The 24,621-nt window shown below is 47.4% G+C and overlaps 1 protein-coding gene across 3 annotated transcripts in view; it reads left to right on the top strand.

Annotated features, from left to right (window-relative positions):
* LOC126998816 (transcription factor cwo-like) overlaps positions 1-24,621 on the top strand; it is a 73,993-nt gene that overhangs the window by 19,447 nt on the left and 29,925 nt on the right. Inside the window, exon 1 of one of the 3 annotated variants that reach the window (XM_050860920.1) lies at positions 21,743-22,971. The exons of 1 other annotated variant lie outside the window; for it this stretch is intronic. In XM_050860920.1, coding sequence (XP_050716877.1) covers positions 22,681-22,971 — 291 coding nt within the window. In that variant the 5' untranslated portion in view covers positions 21,743-22,680. Of the gene's footprint in view, positions 1-21,742; positions 22,972-24,621 lie in introns of those variants that run through there. One more of the 3 variants, XM_050860919.1, reaches the window with a different exon arrangement.

Genomic DNA, 24,621 nt, shown 5'->3' with positions numbered 1-24,621 from the left:
AAGAGAGAAGGAGGAAGAAGAAAATGAGAGAGGAAGAAGAGGAGGAGGGTAAACAACATGCAAAAAAATAATTAAAAAAGACATGGAAGAGGGAGGAAGAGGAGAAACAGCAGGACAATAACAATGACAAGAACAACAACAAAAAACAAGCAGAAATAAGTAAAAACAAAAACAAAAAAAACAAGAAGCACACGAAGAGAGAGAGAGAGAGAGAGAGAGAGAGAGAGAGAGAGAGAGAGAGAGAGAGAGAGAGAGAGAGGGGTCACCTACGAGAATTCTTGCATCACACGTGGGTTTTGTCTTCTAAATAGTACCCCCTTCTGACCTCTCTCTCTCCTTCAGGCGCCCTTTACCCCAATGCCCTAATGCTCCAGGATCTAGCGAGTAGGTAAAGGGAGGAAAGGAAGGAAGGGGGGAAAGGTTCAGGATGTGGAAAAAAGAGGTATGAGGGAGGTAAGGGAAGGGGAGGGAGGGAAGAGTGATAGGAAGAGGAAGAAAGGAAGAACATAAGAGATAAGAAGTCTGCAAGAGGCCGGTAGGAGTTGGTTTAATCTACTCTGGAAGGGAGAAAAAAAAAAAGGAAAGAGGATGAGATTGAGGACTTGGGGGTCAGAGAGAGAGAGAGAGAGAGAGAGAGAGAGAGAGAGAGAGAGAGATAATGCATGTGAGGGGAAGTGTTATGAGGGTATGTAAGGGAAGTGGAGGGAAAAGGAGGAGGAGGAGGATGTGGGTGGGCTGAAGAGGACTTATTGATTGGTAAACGGGACGAGGGGAAGAAGAGGAGAAGGAGGAGGAGGAGGAGGAGGAAGGAGACACAAAAATGATCAATGTGAGGGAGGAAGAGGAGGAGGAGGAGGAGGAGAACGGGGGAGGGGGAGGTTGAAGAGAGACATAAGAATGACCAGCGGAGGAGGAGGAGGAGGAGGAGGAATAAAGCCACGTGACGAACGGACACGTTGCCTCTTCCCCCTTCCGCCTCTCCCTCACCTTCTCTCTCTCTCTCTCTCTCTCTGCGTTCACTTCTTCCTCTTATATCCTTTAACCTCTCTCTCTCTCTCTCTCTCTCTCTCTCTCTCTCTCTCTCTCTCTCTCCTCCTCCTCCTCCTCCTCCTCCTCCCCTTTTCTCTCCTCTCCCCCAATAGCACGTTTCTCCCCTCCTCCTCCTCCTCCTCCCCTTTTCTCTCCTCTCCCCAAATAGCACGTTTCTCCCCTCCTCCTCCTCCTCCTCCTCCTCCTCCTCCTCCTCTTCCTCTCCCCTCCTCCCTATTCTCTTCCTCTTTGTATTCGTCGTCGTTCTCCTCTTCCTCCTTCTTCTCCTCCTCCTACACTTCCTCCTACTTCTGCATATTCCTTCTCCTCCTCTCTTCCTCTTCCTCTTCCCGGTCCTTAACCTCCTCCTCTTCCTCCTTCTCTGATTCACATTCTCGCTATTCTCTTTCGTTTGATTGTTGTAATAATAATAATAAAAAAAAATAATAATAATAATAATAATAATAATAATAATAATAATAATAATAATAATAATAATAATAATAATAATAAGAAGAAGAAGAAGAAGAAGAATAAGAAGAAGAAGAAGAAGAAGAAGAAGAAGAAGAAGAAGAAGAAGAAGAAGAAGAAGAAGAAGAAGAAGAAGAAGAAGAAGAAGAAGAAGAAGAAGAAGAAGAAGAAGAAGAAGAAGTATTATTATTATTATTATTATTATTATTATTATTATTATTATTATTATTATTATTATTATTATTATTATTATTATTATTATTATTATTATTATTATTATTATTATTATTATTATTATCATAACTACAACTACTACTACTACTACTACTACTACTACTACTACTACTACTACTACTACTACTACTACTATGTTATGACGTGTATGAAGAGGGGAATTGAGTAGGTATGTGGTGATGATGGAAGAAGGAAGGAGAAGGAGAAGTAAGGAGAGAAGGAAGGAGGAGACTGAGAGAGAGAAGAGAACTTATAATGAAGCTAATCAGACTTTTCCTCTTTTCCTCCTTCTCCTTTTCCTCTCTTTTCTCCTCTTCCTCCTCCCTTATTCCGGTTTTCACATGCATAAGAGAAAGAGAGAGAGAGAGAGAGAGAGAGAGAGAGAGAGAGAGAGAGAGAGAGAGAGAGAGAGAGAGCGTAAGGCAAAACAGAAGATAGAAAACTCAGAAACATGAACAAATCTTTAAAGTACCACATGATATCGGAAGTAAAAAATAAAAAATAAAAAATAAACGTTAACTGAAGGAGACATGAGAGGGGTAGAGGCCGTGAGAGGGGCGATGGATGCTTTTTAATGAGTGGAGGAGAGAGAGAGAGAGAGAGAGAGAGAGAGAGAGAGAGAGAGAGAGAGAGAGAGAGAGAGAGAGATGAGGGCACAGAGGAAGATAAAATGACGAACCTAGCAACCATACACTTAATACATACCATACAACCATACACTCATACTGTCTTCCCTTATTCCTACCTGTAACCCACTTCCCCTTCTCACTATACTAACTAACTAACTAACTGACTCACTACACTAATTCCTCGATTGATAAAAAGGAAAAAGAAAAACTCAAAAGGGACCAAGTGAAGAAGCAAAGAAGAGAGGGAGAGACGGAGAAGGAGAGAGAGAGACGATGCAGGTGTGAGTCTACCGGACGATTTAAAGAAAGGACGTGACGATATGACTTGTATAGCGAGGAGACACTTACAGACAAGACCGGGCGGGAGATAGGCGAGAGGGCGGGCGGCAGAGGCAGGTGGCGGCGGCGGCGGGAGGCTTAGATGGCGGAAGAAGGTGGGAAGAAGACAGATAACTGGTGACGTAAGATGTGGGACAGAAAACTTGACTAACAGAAGATTGCGACGGTGGCGAAAGAGACAGGGAGGAGGAGGAGGAGGAGGAGGAGGAGGCTTGGGGGAGGGTCGAGATGGCAATGAACATCTGAAGTAAAAGAGAGAACAGGAGCTTGCCAGAAACAGTGGAAGGGATGACAAGAAGACGTGAAGGAGGGGAGGAAGGAGGAGTCACTACGTAGAGGCGAGGTGGTAGTGGGCAAGGTGTGAACGGACGACGAGTGAACAAGAAGAGGAGGTCGGGTGGACATCGGGCGGGCAAAGAGGAGGGAGGCTGCGACGGGCGGAGGAATCACTACGTACATACACGGATGCAAGGAAGGGAAGGGAGGCGAGGTGGCAGCGGGTAAGGTGTGAACGGACGACGAGAGAACAAGAAGAGGAGGTCGGGCGGGCATCGGGAGGCAAAGAGGCAAAGGGCAAAGAGGAGGCTGCGACGAGCGAACTGACGGGAGTGCGGGCGACAAGCGAGCGGGCAGAAGATATACGTAGGCCTGTTTGCGTAAGTCACCTCCAGGGACAAGCCATAACGTGCATGGAACTTAACATTCGTGACCGCTGTCTGCCCTTGCTCCTGTGACACGGGCCGAGAAGGAACGAGGAAGGACAAGAGGACACGGAAGGGACGGGATTAGATGAGAGATGCTCGTAAGGGGGGGAGGAGGGAAGAGGGATGCGACTGATAAAGGAGGGGTGTTATGTGAAGAGGTGGGGGTGGGGATGGGATGGGTTGGAGTTTAAAGGGGGGAAGAGTGGGGAATGGGAAGGGATGGGTAGGGTTAGAGGGATTTTAACTAAAAGGGATGGGATGGGAAGGGAAGAGGGGAAGGGAGTGGGGAGAGGAAAAGGATGAGGAGAGAAAGGTAGAAGGGAGGAATGGGTTGGTTAAGAAATGTTCATAGTTTAATTAAGGAAGGGAGTGGATGGGAAAGGAAGAGGGGAAGGGAATGGGAAGAGGCGAGGGATGGGGAGGGAAGGGTAGGTAAAGGGAGGGATGGTCACCACGTGGGAGGTGGACACGTGCCCTACAAGAAAAGAGAAGGGAGGGAGAGAAGGGAGGGAAGGGAGAGAGAGGGAGGGAGGGAGGAGAAAGAAGAGAAAAGGATGGGATGGGGGGGCTGTGGAGTGGCCGCGTACACACACACACACACACACACACACATACACACACCATAACAATGCCTCACAGCCTGTCCACATCCATACACATAATCAGGAACAACACACACACACACACACACACACACACACAGCCTGGCGCTGCGCTGCCAGGCTTCATGGTCTGACAGGGCGGCGGTTCGATCCCGCTCAGGCCAGATTCTATCAGTTGACTAGGAGTGGTTACTGTCCCCCCTTGAGCAAGGGTGATGGGGTGTGTGGTGTGTGGTCCTGACAGTGCCCAGAGATCGACGAAATGAGTACTTGCTCTTTTGAGAGGGTACCTGCTTGCGATTATGAGTCCAACTCGCTATCAGGCCGTGGTGAATTACACACACACACACACACACACACACACACACACACACACACACACACACACACACACACACACACACACACACACCGCTCCGGTAGCTCAATCGGTTAGAGCGCCGCTCTGCAAGGCTTCACGCGGTTCGAGCCCCGCTCAGGTCAGATTCTTTCCGTTGACTAGGAGTGGTTACTGTCCCCCCTTGAGCAATGGGGATGGGGTGTGTGGTGCGTGAGGTCCTGGCAGTATCCAGAGATCGACGATAATGAGCAATTGCTCACGTCGGGAGGGTACCTGATGACGAAAGCGAGTCCAACTCGTGATGAGGCTGTGCTGAATTACACACACACACACACACACACACACACACACACACACACACACACGGTATATCCTTCAAACTCCATCTAATCATATAGTAATTATTTGCGTAAAAGAAGAAGAAGAAACATGTTGTCGTCCTGTTTGTTGTCGTCATTGCTGAGCTCCTCCTCCTCCTCCTCCTCCTCTTAGGACACTTGCAGTAAACTTCGTGACGTTGCTCTGGAGTCTTGTTTCCTTTTTTTTATTTTTTCATTTTTTTTTTCATTTTTGCAAACGTACATCCTCCTCCTTTTCTCTTCCTCCTCCTCCTCCTCCTCCTCCTCTTTTTTTTCTTCTTCGTCTCTTCCCCCTCCTCTTCCTCCTCCTCCGTCTCATTCACCTTCTCCTCATCATCGCCTTCCTCTTTCTCTGTCTACATCTCATATTTCTCGGTTTCCTCCTCATCCTTACTCTACTTTTCCGTTTCCTCTTCCTTCTCAGTCTTCTCCGCTTCCTTTTTTCCTTCTGTCTTCTCCTTTTCTGTTTCCTCCTTCTAACTCTCCTCCTCCTCCTCCTCATTCTTCTCCGTCTGTTACTTCTCCTCCTCCTCCTCCTCCTCCTTATCCCGTTTCCCCATAAAAACAGACTCCTTCCCACATTTTTTGCGTACCCCGTCCTCTCTTCACAAAAAAAGACCCTCCCCCTTTTTTTCCTCTTTGGGTATTTTCCACTCCTCTCGTGTGTTTACCTCATTTAGTTGGTGTACCTTGCTCGTTCCTGTTTGTTAAGGCTGATAAGAAGGGAAGTTAAAAAAGCGGGTATCCTGTTACTGTTTTTTTATTGTTATTAGTTTTATTACCGTCCTCTTTTTTCTACCCTGGTGTTGTTTGGACAAATATAGAACATGGACCAAATGCCACAGACTTTGAAACTAATCTTGAACGTGTTTTTTAGTTTAACTTTTTTTATGACTCGTTCGCTTCGGTAGTTAACGGAGGGATAAATCATTTTCTTTTTCGGTAACAGTGTTCTGAATATGGTTAAGAGGCCATTATAGAGCATTTGATCCCATTAGAAACTCCTTACGTACATCATAAAGAGGTTAAAGAGGTGCAGGACGAAGCCTTATTTTTTCATGTCAAGCTTTTAAACACTCCTGGCTGCTCTTGTACGCTTTCGGCTCTAGCAACAAATATTTCCATTGGCCACACAGATTAGTCAGGTTCTTATCATTGTTTCTTCTCGTTCACGGTGCAGCAGCCTTGTCAAACTATCACAAGGCTCATACAACTAACCTTGGAAACAGTAACACCACAACCTCTACGAAAGCCTTACCAAATGTGAATGTGTGAGCCCCGAAATGGTTGAGAATATGGGCCCGAGGTTCGTTCCCAAAGACAAAGAATATGAAAGAATAATAACTCAAAGAGAAGGATATTGGAGTACTCTAACTTAGCTGATTGTACGTTGACTTCGAGTAAGATAAAGACATGGTTACATTTCTTTCCTTAGATGCATTGAACAGTTAAATCACACTGTCAATATTAGGCTCTCTTAAAGGGTTAGTGAGATTGATAATATACATGAGGAACAAAACGGCCCACGAGAGATATGTGAAACTATATTGATAAATGCGTAAGAAATAAAAAAAATGTAAAAAATGTGTTTAGGGGAATTAATCAGGAAAGAGAACAGTTATGGCGGTAGTGGTAATGGTGATGGTAGTAATAGTAGTAGTAGTAGTAGTAGTAGTATATTATTGTGGTGGTGGTGGTGGTGGTGGTGGTGGTAGTGAAGGTGGTACTGGGGTGGTGGTGGTGGTGGTGGAAGGTGGAGAGGTTGACAAACTGCTTTCTCCTGTGAATGTTGGCCTCAAGGAGTTTTTGCTGGTGGTGGTGAGGTGGTGATGTTGTTGCTTACACACACACACACACACACACACACACACACACACGCACACACGCACACACGCAAACCACATCATAACAACAACAATAACAACAACACAACATACGAAGCTAGATCAAAAGAAAGAAATAATAAAAAAAAACTTACATCCTCATATTTATCCCTTTTTTTCATCTTAGTTTCTTTAGTGTCTATTTTTCAGCTTCCCTCCTCCTCCTCCTCGCCCTCCTCCTGCTCCTCCTCGCCTTTCCTCTTTATTTTCTAAGTGTTTATTTATTGCCGCTAATGATGACAGAGGAAGGGTTGGTAAATTAAATGAGAGAGAGAGAGAGAGAGAGAGAGAGAGAGAGAGAGAGAGAGAGAGAGAGAGAGAGAGAGAGAGAGAGAGAGAGAGAGAGAGAGAGAGAGAGAGAGAGAGAGAGAGAGAGAGAGAGAGAGAGAGAAGATCTGGGAAGAAGGAAGGAAGAAAATGAGAGAAGAATATAGAGAAACAAGGGGGAAAGGAAGGAGAGGAAAAGGTTAGTTTCTGGAGACTATATACTGCCCGGAAAAGTTAAAGTATTGGGTGTTACCTATTGGCAGATGGTATAGTTTTAAGCAACAAATAAAAACAAAGGATAACGTTTTTTGTTTTAATATGCGAATAAGAAACGTTTCTGAAAAAGCTTTTGGAATATGCGTAGAAGAAACGGAATGGATTGGAACGTTCATGGAATATGCGTGATAAAGGAAACTGAAGGGAAGGGAACGCCATGAAACTACTGAACTCTGAAATATATGTAAAAAAAAAAGAGAAAAAAGCGTGGTTGAAGTCACTGAGCCTCCCAGCGGAAAGGAAGTGGGGAAAAGACAGGTATAAGAAAGAAGAATACATAGAATGTAGAGCGAACTAACTCTGTGGTGGAGTAGAGCATGGTGGTGGTGGTGGTGCTGGTGATGGTGGTGGTGGTGATGGTGGTGGTGGTGGTGGTGGTGGTGGTGGTGATGGTGGTGGTGGTGGGGAGAATGAGAAGGGTGAAGGGGATGGAGTAAGGAAGAAAGGATGAACCAGGAGGGATGGGCGGAATGATTAAAGAAGAGCAAGATGAATAGGAAAACTCAGACCTGATGTGGAAGTGAAAATATGTTTGCGGATGATTAGAAATACCATATAACGTGCAACTTTCGTATTAGGTAAGTGGGCAACGACTCCTCATAAAAAAATATTAAAACCTTGGGATAACTAAATAAATGAGAACACTAACTCTTGCAACAGAAAGATGGACGGAATAAGTTACACGTTAAAGGGAAACATACTTCTGTAACTCTCTTGCATTAAGAATGAATAGATTAAAAAATAACGTGGAAATGGTTCACAAATTACTGATATCTTTCACCGTATGAGACTAATAAAAGGCACTACTTCTTAAATATAACAGCCTCTGCGCGTATGTATTTAGAGGAGAAAATAATATAAATTAGAGAGTTTTGTCCGCTATTACACTAGAAAAATATCCCCCGTTTTCCAAAATATATATAAATTCACGCTTGTAATATTTTCTCCTGCGAACTGGACGGAAAAAAGGTTCGCTATTGTATTTTACGTCGGAAAGGTTAAATCTCTTCTCGCTTTTTGGTCGCGACGTATTTCTTTGGGGAGCAGAGCAAGTCAATGTCTTTCTCTCTATATTTTTATGTGAGGCAAAAATATCCTCCCGTTCTTTCGCGAGAGACGGACTGAACCTTAAATATTTACTCGGCTGTTTGTTGTGCCTTGTGTATCTGAAAGACGGGGAAAGGATACTGCCGCTGCCGCCTGTACTTCATTAGGTCTGCGTTTTGTGAATGGAAGAGGAGGAGGAAGAGAAAGAGAAAGAGAAAGAGAAAGAGGAAGAATAAGAAGAAGAAGAAGAAGAAGAAGAAGAAGAAGAAGGAAAAGAAGAAGATGAAATATAATAATTATAATAATAATAATAATAATATGAAATAAAATAAATAAAACAATGAAAACGATGAATTCAAAGACATATATATAAACAACTATCTATCTATCTACCTATCTTCTTTGTATCTATCTAGCAATTTATGTAGTCTTTTCTTCATATTTCCTCCCTGTAAAATTTCCATGTCCTGTTCTATATAGAGGCCACGGTGACACGGGGTTTGCCTCCCAACCATTTCCTGCTTGCACAATGCCCGAGGAAGAGGTGGGAGGGGAGGAGCCTTCTGCTCCATTCTGTCCTAAACTCCATTCACTCTAGCAGGAAAAATAAACCCCTCCCCCTTCTCCACTAAGTGCCTACCATTGGCTAACCCCCAACCAAGCCACGCCCCCTCTCTAACTAAGGCTGATTCTGATTGGTCGATGCTGGGAAAGGTTAAATCTTATTGGTGGATGATTTACTCTCGTGGGTGTGGCCTATTTGCCGAGTTAACGTGAATAGGATACACCACACGTAGTTTATCAGCAGAAGCCCAATAGACACCCTCGCTAGAGACCAACAACTATCCTGGTATCTGTTCTTCCTATGTCTCTTATGTATTCCTATGCACGAATATATGTGACTGAGATCGAGACAACACCTGGGGACGACAAACCATCAGGAACAGAGCGAGACAGGAGAATCACGCGACCCTCCCGATCTGTCAGGCTGCTCGTTTTTATATGCTGAGGCGATGGGAAGGAGGGAAGCTGTGTATGAGGATGAAGCGAGGGAAGGAAGAATGAGGGAAGGAGTAGGAACTGAAGGGAGGAAGGAAGAGGAAGGAAACGAGAAGAATTAAGAAGGAGAAAGGGAAGGAAGGAAGGAAAAAGGGAAGGAGAAGAGGTAAGCCGTAGGAAGGGGATATGGTGTGAAGACATAGGGAAGGAAAAGGGTAGAGATGGGGGCGAATAGTGAGGAGGAAGAGAAGGAAGGAGGAAGGGGGAGAAGGGGATGTGAGGCGGAAGGGAAGGAAGAAGGAGGGAAGGAGAAGAGGTAAGAAGAAAGAGATGTGGTATAAAGAGGAAGAGAATGAGAGGAGAGAGGAAAAATGTCAGAAAGAAGAATGGAAAAAAATAAGGAAAACGGAAAGAAGGAAAAGAAGGAAGGAAAGGAGACGTAAGATGGAAAAAGGCGGAAAAGGGAGGTAAGACGAAGGAAACAGGAGACAAATAAGGAAAGAACAGGAAAGAAAGGAAAGAAAGGAAGGAATAGAGAAAAAGAGGGAAAAAAACAGTGTACAGAGAGAAGCAATTCATTAAGGAAGGAAGGAGACTGAATGAGAATAGAAAGATCAGATGAAACAAACGGAGGTTGAGAAGAAAGAATAGAAGAAATATATGAAGCAGGAAATGATAAAAATAAGAGAAAACAACAAAAGAAACCAAGAAGTAAATACAAAGATGAGGAATAAAGAGAAGCTATTTTCTCTTCCTACGTGTAACAAAAAAAGACTGACAAAGAAAGATACGAGTGAATGAGTTACTGAAAATAGGAAGAAGGAAGAGAGGAGAGTGCAGGGGAAGCTTAAGGGCATGAGAGAAAGAGAAGATGAGGAGGAGGAGGAGGAGGAGGAGGAAGAACACCTGGAGGGAAAAACGCAGGTGTGAGAGAGAAGAAGAGAAACCTGGAGGAAGGTAATGAGAGAGAGAGAGAGAGAGAGAGAGAGAGAGAGAGAGAGAGAGAGAGAGAGAGAGAGAGAGAGAGAGAGAGAGAGAGAGAGAGAGAGAGAGAGAGAGAGAGAGAGGGCAGGAAGAAGAGAAAAAAAATAGAAGGAAAAGAGCAAGTGCTGTGTTGGGAAGAGAAGGAAAGGAAATCAAGAGAAAGGACAGAAAAAAAGAGGGAACAGAAGGGAAAAGGAGAAGCGAGAGGAGAGAGTTGTGTAAGAAAGAAAGGGAAGGAAACAGAAAGGAAGGTTAGAATAACAGGAAAAAAAAGATAAAGAGAGAAAGAGAGGGAGAGAGGGCAATGTCTAAAGGAGAAGAGAGGAGACACGAATGGTTCTCCTCCTCCTGCCCAGCACTAGACGGTCACCTTGGCAGCTATTCTGATGTCCCTGGGTTGACAATGTATAATGACGGCTGCATGGAAGGGAGGGACGGTGCGGCGGGTTGCCCTCTGTCGTGTGTCTGTGTGTGTGTGTGCTGTCTCCCTCACCCTCGCTCTCCCTTCCTCCCTCCCTTCCTGTCCCTCTCTCTACCTCACCCTCTTCCTCCCTCTCCTCCTGTCCTCTATTCTCTATGTTATCGCCAGCACGCGCCCTTGACACTTTGTTTTTTTATGTAATTTATTGTATTATACGGATTCTAAGGCTTTGTTTTTCTCTGTCAGTCTGTCTGTTTGTCGGTTTGTTGGTTTCTCTCTCTCTCGTTTACCTGTCTTTATTTCACCTATCTCATAACCAAGCCATTCACCACCACCACCACCACCATCCCCACCTTCCTTTCTAGCGGTGGTGGTGGTGGTGTTGACAGGTGACGTGGTGGTGAAGGTGGTGGTAGCGGTGGTGATGGTGGTGGTGATGGAGGCTCTGTGTGTGGCATGTGTTTGGGTGAGGGTGTGGATTGGAATACGATAACAGGGGGTGATGGTGGAGGTGGTGATGGTGGTGGTGATGGTGGAGGTGGTGGTGGTGGTGTGGCTGGTAGGAGGAAAGGATGGATCAGTAAGGAAGGGAGGAGTTAATGAAGAAAGGAAAGTTAGAAAGAATGAAAAGAAGGGAAGGGAATGAAAAGGAAAAGGATGAAGAACCAGGGGAGAAAGACGAAGGAAGGAGGGCAGGAAGGGAAGAAGTGAAGTGGAGGGAAGGAAAAGGAGGAAAAGGATGAACCTGAAGGGAAAAAAAGAAAGGAGGGCAAGAAAAGTGAATAAAAAGTGTAGGAAAAAGAAAAGGATGGAATAATAAAATACATAAGTAGCAAACTGTAATAGGAGCATAAAGACATAAAATAGTAATAGTAGAATAAAATAGTAATAATAAAAATAAAGGAAGTAAGATTTTAGCCATGATGGTGGTGGTGATGGTGAATGGCTAGGTTATAATACAGGTGAGATTTAGACAGAGAGAAGAAAAAATGAAGGTCGGGTGTAGAAGAAGAAAAAAATTAAAGTGAGGATAATGAGAGAGAGAGAGAGAGAGAGAGAGAGAGAGAGAGAGAGAGAGAGGTGCATGTATCTTGGTGGGTTTAGTTTCATCACAGTACCTTTTGTTTTGTCTGTGCTGAAGGAAGAAGGGGAAGAAAAGGGGGTGGGGGGGCATGGAAGGGAAGGGGAAGAAAAGGGGGACGGGTGAGGGGGGAGGGGGCAGGGTCAGGCAGGGAGGGGGGGAGGGGAAGGTTGACAGGTTGGGGGCCGGGCTGGGCGGTGTCAGGGTGTGTGTGATCCCTGTCACGTTACTAAGGGAAAGGAAGGGCCACCAACACCAGCAGCAGCGGCACATGTCACACCTTGTCTCGTCTGCTGCCCTGCCCTTCAAGCCGCGTCCCGTCCCGTCGCTCGTGTCATGAAAGGTCTTGGTCTTGCAGAGAGATAAGAAGGGTCGACGGATGAGTTTTGTACGGGGGTGGTGGGGGTGATGGTGTTTTCCTTTTTTTTCCCTTCTTTTTCTCTTGCTCTTTCTATCTATCTATCTATCTATTTAGCTTTCTGTCTCAGTCTGTCTAGCGTGTCATGCAAAGGTCTTGGTCTTGGAGAGAGATAAGGAGGGTTGAGGGGTGAGGGTTTTGTAGGGGGGATGATTTTCTCTCTCTCTTTAACAGTAAAGGAAACGGTTCAAAGTCAGACATTCTGGAACGTTAGTCTTATTCTGTTGCTTCGTGGATTGAGTTTTGAAAGACAGACAAAAAAATATACGAGTAAACGAGAAACTGAAATTAAGAAGGAAAAAAGAAGAGTATATATATTGAGCCAGAAAAGTCGCACATATTTGTATACAGTTGATTCGTGGATGGAGTTTTTTTCTTTCTTTCTCTCTAACAGTATTTCGTAAAGCTATTTGATCGCTTCGGACAATGGCCGCGACACGTCTTTTGTTTTCGCGATATGAAGGACTGTCTGTTATAGCTCGTGACTTCGATGTGACCTCCAAGTTTCGTTTTTTGAATATTCACAATCCCAATAAACTCATTTCTGGACTCTAATTGATCTGACTTTGCATACTACGAAGGACTGTATATAATAACTATGATCACCGGTTTTCACTTATTATTATTTCTAGTCTAACAAAATCAATGCCGTAATAATTTTACAACACAACACACCTGTCACCTGACGGCATCTCTCACATAATCCCGCTTCTTTCTTTGACGGATGTGCCAATTCTCTTCAACTTGCCTATTGTGACATGGAAATGACAGTAAGGTTATCCAGGAAACTTATGATACAACTTCTCGCAGCGTAATATTGCAATGGGTGGGGTTAAGCTTTGATGGGTGTGTCAGTTTTATTCAGTCAGCTTACCGTGACACAAAGCTGAAAGTATAGTAGAATAGGTTTTTAATACATAACGTTATACTTTAAACTTATGGTATAGTTTTTCCCATCATAATATTGCAATGGTTCTTGTAAAGCTTTGATGAGTGTGTCAGCTCTATTCAGTAAGATAATCGTGACAAGAAGTATTAATAAAGTACAAATACACTTACCATATGGTTTCTCGCATCACAATCTTGCAATAGTTGGGGTTGTACATTGATGGTTGTGTCGGTTCTATCAGTTCTTTGTAATCAGCTAATCGTGACATTAATCAAGCCATCAATAGAGAGAAACACAATAAGATTAACACAGCGGCATCTCATATATATAATCGTGTAAGAGTAAAAAAGTTAAAGATCTGATAGATGTCTCAATTATATCCAATCAGTTTATCGGGACAGGAAGCTATTAGTAGAGTAGTAAGTACAATACGGTTAAAACATTACGGCCCCACATATATAATAATCTCGCAAGGGTAAAGGTTAAGCTACGATAGACACGTTCTATACAAATAGCTAATCGTATAACATGTAGCTCTCGATGATAACTTCCTCCAACCACAAGCTCTTTGATACCCTCTGACCACAAACAATAACCTCAACACATAACGTTCCCTCAAATATCCTCTGTTAGTAATGGTCAAGATGAATGGTTGGTGGACGCGTTCTCTACAAGCAGCTGATCGTGTAACATGTAGCTCTCGATAGTAACTTCCTCCAACCACAAGCTCTTTGATATCCTTTGACCACAAGCTGCTTTGGTTAGGTCATCAGGGGAGCTTGCGGTGGATGGACAGACTGACGTGGGTGCATGTTATCCCGCTTATACCGCGACTTCACAGCTTAACGAAACAGTGATATGAAGTCTGCAGAGGGAAAGAGAAGAAAATAGAGCGAACTCAGCGAAGGAAAAGGGGATAAAGAGCAAAGAATGGGTGTAAGGTAAAAATAAAGGAAAAGGGAGGAGGTAAAGTGGAAGGGAAAAAGGAACAGTAAAAGGGAGCGAACTCAGCGAAGGAAAAGGGAATAATTGAGAGCGACGATTGGGCGACTTTAAAATAAGGGAAGACTAAAGAAGGAAAAGGGAGGCGATAAAATGGAAGGGTAAAGGGAATAAGAGAGCGACGATTGGGCGACTTTAAAATAAGGGAAGACAAAAGAAGGAAAAGGGAGGCGATAAAATGGAAGGGTAAAGGGAATAAGAGAGCGACGATTGGGCGACTTTAAAATAAGGGAAGACAAAAGAAGGAAAAGGGAGGCGATAAAATGGAAGGGTAAAGGGAATAGTGAGGTCGTGATAGCCATATATTGCATTAGCTAACGCAACCACAAATACAGAATGAATATATGAAACGCTGATCTACGCGGGATAGTGTGGTGAAGTAAAACGATAATAGTGTTTGGTTGTCACACATTTTACACACTGGATTTATTGACATTTCGCTGGGTAACGCAACTATAAAGAATAAAAAAATAGACTAATTGTGATAAATTTGTAAATGTTCAGACCATGATTTGTGAATATGGGAGAATTAAAGGGACGATAAAGGGGCGGTAAAGGAAGGTCAGGTGGAAGGGTAAAGGGAACAGTGAAGGGAAGGGAAGAGGGGGAAAGGGGAACAGGGAAAGAGGGGAGAGAGGCGAGAGGAGAGAGAAGAGACAGGGATCAGGAGGAGTTGGGGAGAAAAGGGGGAGAGGGGTGAAGGGGTTGAGGAGAGATGGGTGAGAGGGATGAAGGTGAAGAGGGGAGAAGAGGTGAAGTAGGTGAAGGAGTGAAGGTGAAGCTAGTTACAATAATTCCCTTCAGTCACATACTCGTCTGCCCCATCATCATGAAACGAAAGTAGATGGGGTGGTGGTCAGTTCTCTCTCTCTCTCTCTCTACGCAACAAGGATAAAAAGGAATAAAAAAAGAAACACGCAAGAGCAACACAAACATGAATAATCACGAACAAAGCAAACAGAAATAACCGCAGCTATTGAATATTGCAACACACACACACACACACACACACACACACGTCTAACCAACCCACCCACCTTCCACCTCTCTTTTCTAACCCCATAACCTCCCCATTCCCCCTCCCTCCCCCACTCTCTACCCCATCCCACTATATATACAACCCATCCCCAGCTTCTTTCTTCCCCACAGCCCAACCCCACACTACACATCCCTCCCCAACTCTTCTTTTCCCCTTATCCCCAAGCCCCTTTACACAACTAACCCCTAACTATTTTCTATCTCTCTAACTAGCTCATCTCAACCTTACTACTATTCATTATTCTTAATCTCACTAGCTACCTAATCTCAACCACCTTTCTCCCCCTTCTTTCCCTTTCCCTCTCCCCTTTTTCCCTTCACCAATCTCCTCTCTCCCCTTTCTTTCCTCTTCCCCTCTCACCACTCTCCCCTTTCCCCTTCTTCCCTTATTCCTCCACCCCTCTTCCTTTCCTCTTCCTCTCCACCACTCTCCCCTCTCCCTCCTTTCTTCCTCTTCCCCCTCTCCCCATCTCACTAACACTAACACTATCTAATCCCCAACCTCACCAGTACACAATATTCTCCAATCTTTTCCTCATGTCAACGCCTCAATGAGTACGCAGTCTTCCCCTCCCCATCCTTTTCCTTACCCATCTCCCCACTCCCCTCCTCCCCTCCCTTACGTAATCTTCACCTACTTCTCGCCTCTGCTCTTCCTCTGGCCTCTCCCCTCCCCCATGGTACATGCCTACACGGGGAGGGAGGGAGACGGGATGGGGAGGGTTAGGGATGGGGCTGGTGCAGGGGAATGGATGGGACTGGGGGTAGGATGAGGATGAGGATGGGGATGGGACAAGGAGGGGAATGGGGAATGGATGGGGCACAGGTTGGGAAGGGGCTGGGGTAGATATGGGACTATAGTTGGGGATATGGTAGGACCAGGGGAGGGGCTTGGGGCTGGGGTTCTGGGGGACTATAGTGGAGGGGCGGGGAGAGGCTAGTCTTGGGTGAAGGTGCCAACTTTGGGGCCTCTGAGGGAAGGAAGGGAGTGAGGGAAGGGAAGGGAAGGGGGGAAGGGGTTGTTGGCGTAGATGGGTGCGTGGGTAACGTCACCACTCGAACTCACTACACACACACACACACACACACACACACACACACGATTGTTTTGATACGGCTGGCTGGTTGGATGGAGTATTTTTTTTTTCTTTTTTATACTTCTTTTTCTTATTTTTAATACTTTTCCTCTTCTTCTTTTCTTCCTCATCTTCTTTTCTTCTTTTTCTACTTCTTTTCCTCTTCTCTTCTTCATCATCATTATCTTTTCCTCATCTTTTCCTCCTTTTCTTCTTCTTTGCAACAGGAAGGGAAGGTCTGTTGGAAATATCGGAATCTGGCTGACACGTTTAGCTTCTCTCCTCCTCCTCCTCTTCTTGTTTTTCTTCTTCTATGAATCAAGGAGGAAAGTTCTGCTGAAAACATTGGAATTTGAGTGGCACGTTCTAGTTTCTAATGTCAAGTGAATAGCTCGTGTCCGTCTGGCTGACTGGCTGGGAGTTGACAGCTGGATGGCCCAAAAAGATGAGCGCTTGCTTTGAATGAGGAATGACTAAGAAAGATCAATGAAGTACTTTGTCTGGTTGGCTGGGTGGCTTTGTGTCTGTGTGGCTCCCATTATTGTGTGGCTGGCGAACTGGGTGACTGGCTGGCTGGCGGAGTGACTGTTGGGCAGGCAAGGAAGCTATCTGAATGTCTGATTAGTTATCGAGTACGCTAGGTCTAAAAAGCTGGCTGACTCTAGTTCACTCGCTGGTTATCTGGGTGGCTATCTGGTTGTCTGGCTGTCTGTCTGGCTGGCTGGTTGGTTGGCGGGTTGACTGGCTAGCTGAGTGGTTGGATAGCTGGCTGGCTGAGTGTTTGGCTGATTGGCTGAGGATCTGGCTGAGTGGCTCTGTGGCAGGCGTGTCGGGTAGGCTTGGCGGGGGGCGCGTGACTGCCATTACGTATCGCTGGGTGAGGAGAGGCATTACGCCGGCCACAAGCACCTCGACATGCTCAAGGACCAGCTGGGGCCGCGCACGTGGAATGAAAGCGCCCCGGATTGATGGAAAGATTTACACGCCGGCTGGTGCGATCGAGGAAGATTAGTGGGACTGGTTAGCGGCGGGAGAACAACGTGACTGGCTGGCGGGATGGAAAAGCTGGCTGGGCTGGCGGGAGAGGGAAAAATGGCTTGGCTTGTTGGGTGACTGACTGGCTGACTGACTGACTGGCTGGAGAGGAAAAAATGGCTTGGCTAATTAGCTGGCTGGCTGGCTGACCCACATAAGGGAGGTTGTGGCTGGCTGGCTGGCTGACCCACATAAGGGAGGTTGTGGCTGGCTGGCTGTTTGGTTGTCCAGTTTTTTTTACAGTAAAGGAAGTAGCTCAAGGGCAAAAATAAATCGTTACAAAAAAGCCAGTGAAGCCCTGCCCCTTTAAAAGAAAGGTGAGATGAGTGGCCAAAAGAGAGGTCAATATCAGATGGAAAGGTGTCTTGGTCTGAAGGGAACCAAGGGAGGGAGGAGGAACATTACGGGGAAGAAGAGACGGGATGCAAAGGAGGGAGGAACATTTAGGGTGAGAGAAGCGTAAGTGGATGTATGAGGGGATGTTTGATCACTTAGTTGTGCAAACACGTGAAAATGAACAAAAACTGAATTCGTCTGGGTAACGGGCGGACTGGCTGGCTGGCTGAATAACTGACGGGCTGGCTGGCTGGCTAACTGACGGGCTGGCTGGCTGGCTGACGGACTGGCTGGCTGGTTAATTAACTGACGGGCTGGATGGCTAACTAACGGGCTGGCTGGCTGGTTAATTAACTGACGGGCTGGATGGCTGACTAACTGACGGGCTGGATGACTGACTAACTGACGGGCTGGATGGCTGACTAACTGACGGGCTGCATGGCTGAATGGTTGGGTAACTGACGGACTGGCTGGCTGGCTGACGGACTGGTTGGCTGGCTAACTGACGTGCTGGCTGGATGGATGGATGGATGGATGGCTAACAGACGGACTGGCTGGCTGGCTGGCTGACTGACGGACTGGCTGGCTGGCTAACTGACGGACTGGCTGACTGGCTGGCTAACTGGCTGGCTGACTGACTGACTGGCTGGCTAACTGACGGGCTGAATGGCTGGATGAATGGCTAATTGACGGGCTGGATGGATGGATGGCTGGCTAACTGACGGACTGGCTGGCTGGCTGACTGACTGGCTGGCTGGCTAACTGACGGACTGGCTGGCTGACTGGCTGGTTGGCTGACTGGCTAACCGACGGACTGGCTGGCTGGCTGACTGGCTAACTAACGGACTGACTGGCTGGCTCACGAACTGACTGGCTGACTAACTGACTGGCTGACTGGGTGACTGGTTGGCTGAGTAACTGGTGACTGTGGAGAGTGTATGAGAGTGAATGGACATACCTTGAGTTACTGTATGGCACGGTAACTGAACTGATAAGAGAACTGACAGACTGATTCACCGATTAGTCATCCTGTCTTCCCGCCACGTTTATTGAAAAATGTCCTCATGTCTGCTAGCCGGGTGAGTGAGTGTTAGCCGCCTGTGTGTCTAGAGCTGATCATGTGATAGTGACGAAGCGATAATATGACGGACCGAAGGAGTGGTCGCTAGCTCGGGCAAAAAAGAAGTTAAACATGTGACTGATAAAGGAACGCTGTTAGATCTCTGGTAGCCCCGGCGAAGCGATAACGCAAAATGGAGTATAAAATCTGGTGACCTTGCGACCAAATGTTGATTGAGGCGATAGATCACTCAGCTATTCCACTTCTAACTAAAAATGAACGACAGTAAGTTTTCATTAATTGTATATAGCCAATTGAAGAGGAAGGAAAGTAACGCATCGAGAAGGAAAAAGAGCCTCAGAAAAATAAACGGCGTGAGGCACATCATTGGTAAGGGTGACGGGACAATATTCTCGGTCACGTGCACCGTAAAATATGTCCTCATGCACCTTCCCCCTCATCCCCTTGTCCTCGCCCCATTCCCTTTCCCTCTCATTCCCTCATCCCTTTCCCTCTCCTCACCTGTTCTTCCTCCCCACAACAGTACCCCCTCCTAGTGTCACCACTCCCTTCTTCCTCATGCACCCCCTTCATCCCCTCGCCTTCTTCCCTTTCCCTCTCCTCCCCATCCTTCCATCCATTCCTCCCCACAGCAGTGCCGTCTCCTCTTTTCCCCTTTCCCCTGGTGGTTAGCCTCCCTTCACTTACCTCTCCCTTCAACAGTACCTTCCCCCCTTTCCTCTCCCTCCAACAGTATCTTCCCCCCCCTAATCGTCCTGGAAATCCCTCCACCCACTGGCTCTTCGGTCCACCCAACGCCATGCCATGTGCTCTCGCTCTCTGCTCCTCCTCCATACCCTCCCCTCCCTTCCCATCCTCCCCGTACCTTCCCCGACGACTCACAAAGCTTGGGAGAGTTAATCGTCGAATGGATCAGGTGGAGGAGTGGAAGAGACAGGTGCACGTGTTGGATGGGAGGGGATGAGGGGCAGGTGAGTGAAAGAGAGAGGGGGAGAGTGTGTGGGGTAGTGAAGTAGAAGAATGGATTAAAGAAGAAAGGACGGCGAGGATGTGTGTGTGTAGAAGTATGGTGGAGAGGGGATAATGGAACAGGCATGAGGGAAAGAAGGGGAAGAGGGGAGGTGGAGAAGAATTACTAAAGAAGGCTAAAGAAAAGAGGACAGAGAGGATGTGGGATATACTCAGAAAGAAGGGAAAGGAGGAGGAGGAGGAGGAAGAGAGGTAAGGGGATGGATAAAGGGAAGAACAGAAGTTAGCAGTGATAGTAAGGGGAAGAGAAGGAACAGGAGGAAGGAAGGAGTGAACGAGGAGGAAGAAGAGGAGGAGGAAGGAAGGAGTGAACGAGGAGGAAGAAGAGGAGGAAGGAAGGAGTGAACGAGGAGGAAGAAGAGGAGGAGGAAGGAAGGAGTGAACGAGGAGGAAGAAGAGGAGGAGGAAGGAAGGAGTGAACGAGGAGGAAGAAGAGGAGGAGGAAGGAAGGAGTGAACGAGGAGGAAGAAGAGGAGGAGGAAGAAAAGTGGATTAGTAAGGGGGAATAAGGATAATAATAAGACAAGTGCTAGATAGAGGAGGAGGAAGCAAGGGGTGGACGAAGAAGAGGAGGAAGAAGGGTTAGGAAGGAACGGGGAATAATATTGAGAAACCGGGGTGTGGTTATGAGGAGGACGAGGCGTAGTGATAGAAATGAGAAAAAGGAGGAGGAGGAGGAGGAGAGGGGGCGCGAGAAATGACGTCACTAGTGGTCACGTGTCTTGAAGCGCCTCCCTCCACCACCTCCTCCTCCACCCATGTCACCGGAATGTCGTTCGTTCAAACCTCCTCCTCCTCCTCCTCTTCCTCCCTCCTCACTGGCCACGCATCATCGATAGAGGGAATGTATGAGGGGAAAAAATATCTTCCAATGAATAGGGAGAGGAGCAAGAGAGGGAAGGCAGGGAAATGTGGAGTTGAGGAGAGGCGGAGGAATTGCTGAGCTGGGAGCGTGCCAGTGGAGGAAGAGGGACAAGGACGAGGAGGAGGAGGAGGAGGAGGAGGAGGAAGGACAAGAGAGAGTGAGGACGAGGACGAGATGCCGATGAGTATGCAAACCAGGACAGGATAATATCGAGGATCATGAGGAGAGGAAAATGACAACGTAAAAAAGAGCAAAATAAGGAAAAAGGGAAGAAAATGACGAAGAGAAAGCTGGAGGAATAAGTAAAAAGAATTAGAATGAGAACAAGGAGAGGATAAGGAGGAGAGCAACGATGATGAGAACGAGAAGAATGACGTCAAAATGTATAGTGATAATGATGATGATGAGAAGGGGAAGGCAACGATAATGAGGGGCATGGGAAGGATGGCTACTAATGAGACAAAAAAATGAAGACTGAATATGTATACGAGAACGAAGACGAAGAGGAGGAGGAAGACCAAGAAGCGGAGGAGGAGGAAGATGAGTAGAGGGTTAGAAGGCTTCGAAATAGGGTATAAGTTAGCGCGTACTTCCCCGATCCCAGCTCATGGGAGAGAAAAACGTAACAGGAGTTTATATCAAAAGCCAACAGAAGGGTGTTGGCGTTGGGGAGAGAGGTCGGGTAGGAGGGAGGAAAGGAGGAAGGGAGAAGGTGGTGCGTGCCTCCCTCTGCTCCCAGTCACAAGCCACTCTCTTCCCTATGACCTGCGTTGGGAAGGTGGGGACAGCGGGGTACGAGTTTGGGAGTGCGAGGTGACGGGGTAGAGTTCAGGCTGGGGAAGGAAGGACACTGGGACGGAGATTGGGGTCGTGGGAGGGGCGAAGGGGGGCAAAGGGAAGATGTGTGGGGCAAGGGCAAGGGTGTGGGAGATGAAAGAAGGGAGAGGTGAGTGGTGTTCAACTAGCTAGAGGGAGTGTAAATGCATGGCAACCCACGTGCACGGCGACCGGGGTCACGTGTGCCCCGCCCCGCACCGCCCCGGCCCGGCTCCGCGTTCCGCCGGCCGAGTCTGACTGTCACCCTCCTGCCAGACAAATCCGCCTTCTCTCATTTATATTTATATGCATTTTTCCTTCTGGCTGACGGGTTGTATATTTATTGATGTGCTTGCATGTGTACGTCTCTCTCTCTCTCTCTCTCTCTCTCTCTCTCTCTCTCTCTCTCTCTCTAACACACACACACACACACACACACACACCCGGGGCCTGCTGGAGGAGGCTGGCTGGCGCGGCGGATCTGCGGGTCGGGCCCGGCGGGTGTGGGTCTCCAGCGATCGGTGGCACCTGCCGCGGCGGGGCTGCCAGCTGGCCCGATCCTCAGACACCCGCGGGGGCTGCACGTGTCTCCTGAGGTTATGCTGGAGCCCTCGAGTGGCAGGGTGGGGCACACGCTGGTGCCTGGAGACTGTGGGAAGCAGCAAGGGGCACACGAGGCCACAGTTCCACCTCCGCCGCCTTGTCTATTTTGGAGGTGTTCCGAGTGTGGAGCCGCACGTGACCGCCACACGCACATACGCACACACCAGACGAACACGGGAGAGCCGAGCGCTCACACGCGAGGTTCAGTCTGTGGCAGCGCGCGTTGACGTGAGCATCTTGCAACGACCGCTTGTCACCGGACCGCCGCGGGAAACCTGTTCCCTCAGGTGCTGTGGACGCCGCAAGCCATTACGTAGTAGCGCCTATTTTGTGCAGGAGCCCCCGCCGGAACCCTCCCGAGTGTTGCTTTGTGCGGCTGTCCTGCAGGAATCCCGGGCGCGATGCCTGGCACATACAACTTATTTTGAATGAATACACTAATAGCAAGGTTATTGTGATGTTCTGTTGATATAAGTTGCTGTGAAAGTTTTTGTGTGTGGCCTGCGTCGACATAACGCGACACAGGGCACCAGTGCTGTGCCACAGCCACCCAGTGTACGGTGCAGCGAGGCTGCCCACAGCCCAGCCGAAAGCATTAATACACAAGCTTACTTGAGAACGACTCTAGTGTGCGTGGATGTTTGCCTGTGAAGTGGAGGCACGTGTGACTGTTGGCGGGCATTGGCTCCGTCTGGTCCACGTTTCCGTGCCCCGGCCTAGAACACAACCAAGCTTCAACGTGCCCTCCTGTCCCCGCCCCGGCCCCGTCTGGGACCAGGGGTAAGAGGACCGGGTAGGATCTAAGCCCCCGTGGGGAGCCACTGGTAATGGCCACGGTAGTGAAAGAGGAACCAGAGGCACCGTACAGCCTCTCTCTTCTCTTGGGTGACCGCAACTCCCGCTGCAGAACCATGACCGCTTCAGCCCTGGGACCGGGCGCGCCGCCCTCCCCTGCCCTTCAACACCAAACCTGCGGTGCTCAGCAGCTGCAGCAGCCTCCCCAACCACACATGAATGGCGTGGCAGCCTTTGAGAGAGTGCCGGCACACTCTCCCTCCAGTGTGGCCCCCGTTGAGGGCACCAAGAGGCACCCGTCACCCATCAAACCCACGGCCAATGTAAGTATATACCACATCAAGCAACTCTGCTTGTATCCGGAAACCCAACCCGCCCACTCTCTCATTGCACAGGTTACTGTACTGGCATAATCCCGTAATAATCCACCGGTGACCCATACCAGGCCCCAGGAGGCGGTGGGGGCGACGGAGCCTCTACGGACCTGTCGCTTCCTCGGCATCCTAAACATGCCTCAGCATAAAGCTGTGTGGGCGAGAAAGGGGGGAAGGGCGGGGGAGCGGGGCGGGCCACACGCTGCTCCACACGTGACCAACCTCTTTACTCTCACAAGGTCAATCTTCCCGCCGTTCCCGAGTGTCGGTTATGAGTGCCGGGGGGCCAATGGATGCGTTCAAGAGCAGGTATGAGGCGATTTGTTGCTTGAGGGAGTGCTAGAATGAGCGCCGGAAAGAGAGAGAGAGAGAGAGAGAGAGAGAGAGAGAGAGAGAGAGAGAGAGAGAGAGAGAGAGATTGTGGAATGAATGTTCTGTTGGTTGTGCGGGAGTCGATGTCCAGCGCGAGTGACTAGAGGCGAGTAATAAAAGTGGCTATAAGACTGGTCACTAACTACACGTGTTATTTACTGTACTGTTCTGCGAAAGAGGATGAGTAGCAGGAGTCGTGTGGCCGCCATTATGAATTTACACAAGAGCTAAAAAAACCTTGCGATATATCATGAGAGAGAGAGAGACGGTGCTGTTAACCCTTGGAAGTTAACTGTTTGTGAGCCTAAACGGGTTTTTTTCACGGACATTGTTTTTGCCTGCGAAGTATGTCATTGAACAAAGTCTAAATTTGTCTCGACGACGTTGCGAATCATACTAGGAGAGCTACATAATGCGTGATGAGGGTGAGCACGAGGAGGAACAGTAATGGACAGTATTTAGATGAACACCAGCAGGCTTTTTGAGAGCGTGTGGATGTTCTTAATTTAGGAGAATGTGTATGAGCGATGAGGTATAGTGGAGGCAGCCTTGGAGTGTGTGTGTGTGTGTGTGTGTGTAGCCGCAGTGTTGTTGTGATGACCGAGGCTGTTTTTTGTGCCACGTTTGTAATGGCGTTGGTATGATGTGGAGCCGTTGTGGTGTTTGCAGAGGTGATAGCGTTGTAGTGTGGCGTGTTTTGTGAAAGGGTGGCGGAGTCATATGTATGGGGGGTGGTGATGAAGAGATGAAAGAAAAGGGGAAAAAAAATAATGGGACTTAGCATCGTCTTAGTCTTGTAGTGAAGCAAACAACCATGTTCTTTTTCATCTCTTGGCGTTGTAGAAGTGGAAGATATACCATTTCATCTCTCTCCTGTGACGTTAATAAGACTATATTAATGCAGATCAACTAGTTAATTAAGAGTCATTTTAAAGGCATACTGGAGCATGTGTAACTGTAGCACTGTGTATGTAGCTATCACGTGTGTACGAACAAACGGATGTGGCCTTGCATGATGCATGTACCGGAAACGAATGCATGATTTGGCTGTCGAAGGGAACGATCGATTACTCTCAGTCCAACAACCTCGCCTTTTAACTACACGTCAATATGTCATACTTCCTTCAGCTTAGGTATTTGGAAAGATAGAGACGACTAAACACTATAAAAGTTAATCTGACGTCGGATCATATAGTCAAGAAAGCTTACTGAACGTGCTTTTAATAC

Source organism: Eriocheir sinensis, chromosome 15 (genome assembly GCF_024679095.1).
Source record: "Eriocheir sinensis breed Jianghai 21 chromosome 15, ASM2467909v1, whole genome shotgun sequence".
Taxonomy (NCBI): domain Eukaryota; kingdom Metazoa; phylum Arthropoda; class Malacostraca; order Decapoda; family Varunidae; genus Eriocheir; species Eriocheir sinensis.
This window is presented reverse-complemented; position numbering and strand designations above follow the sequence as displayed.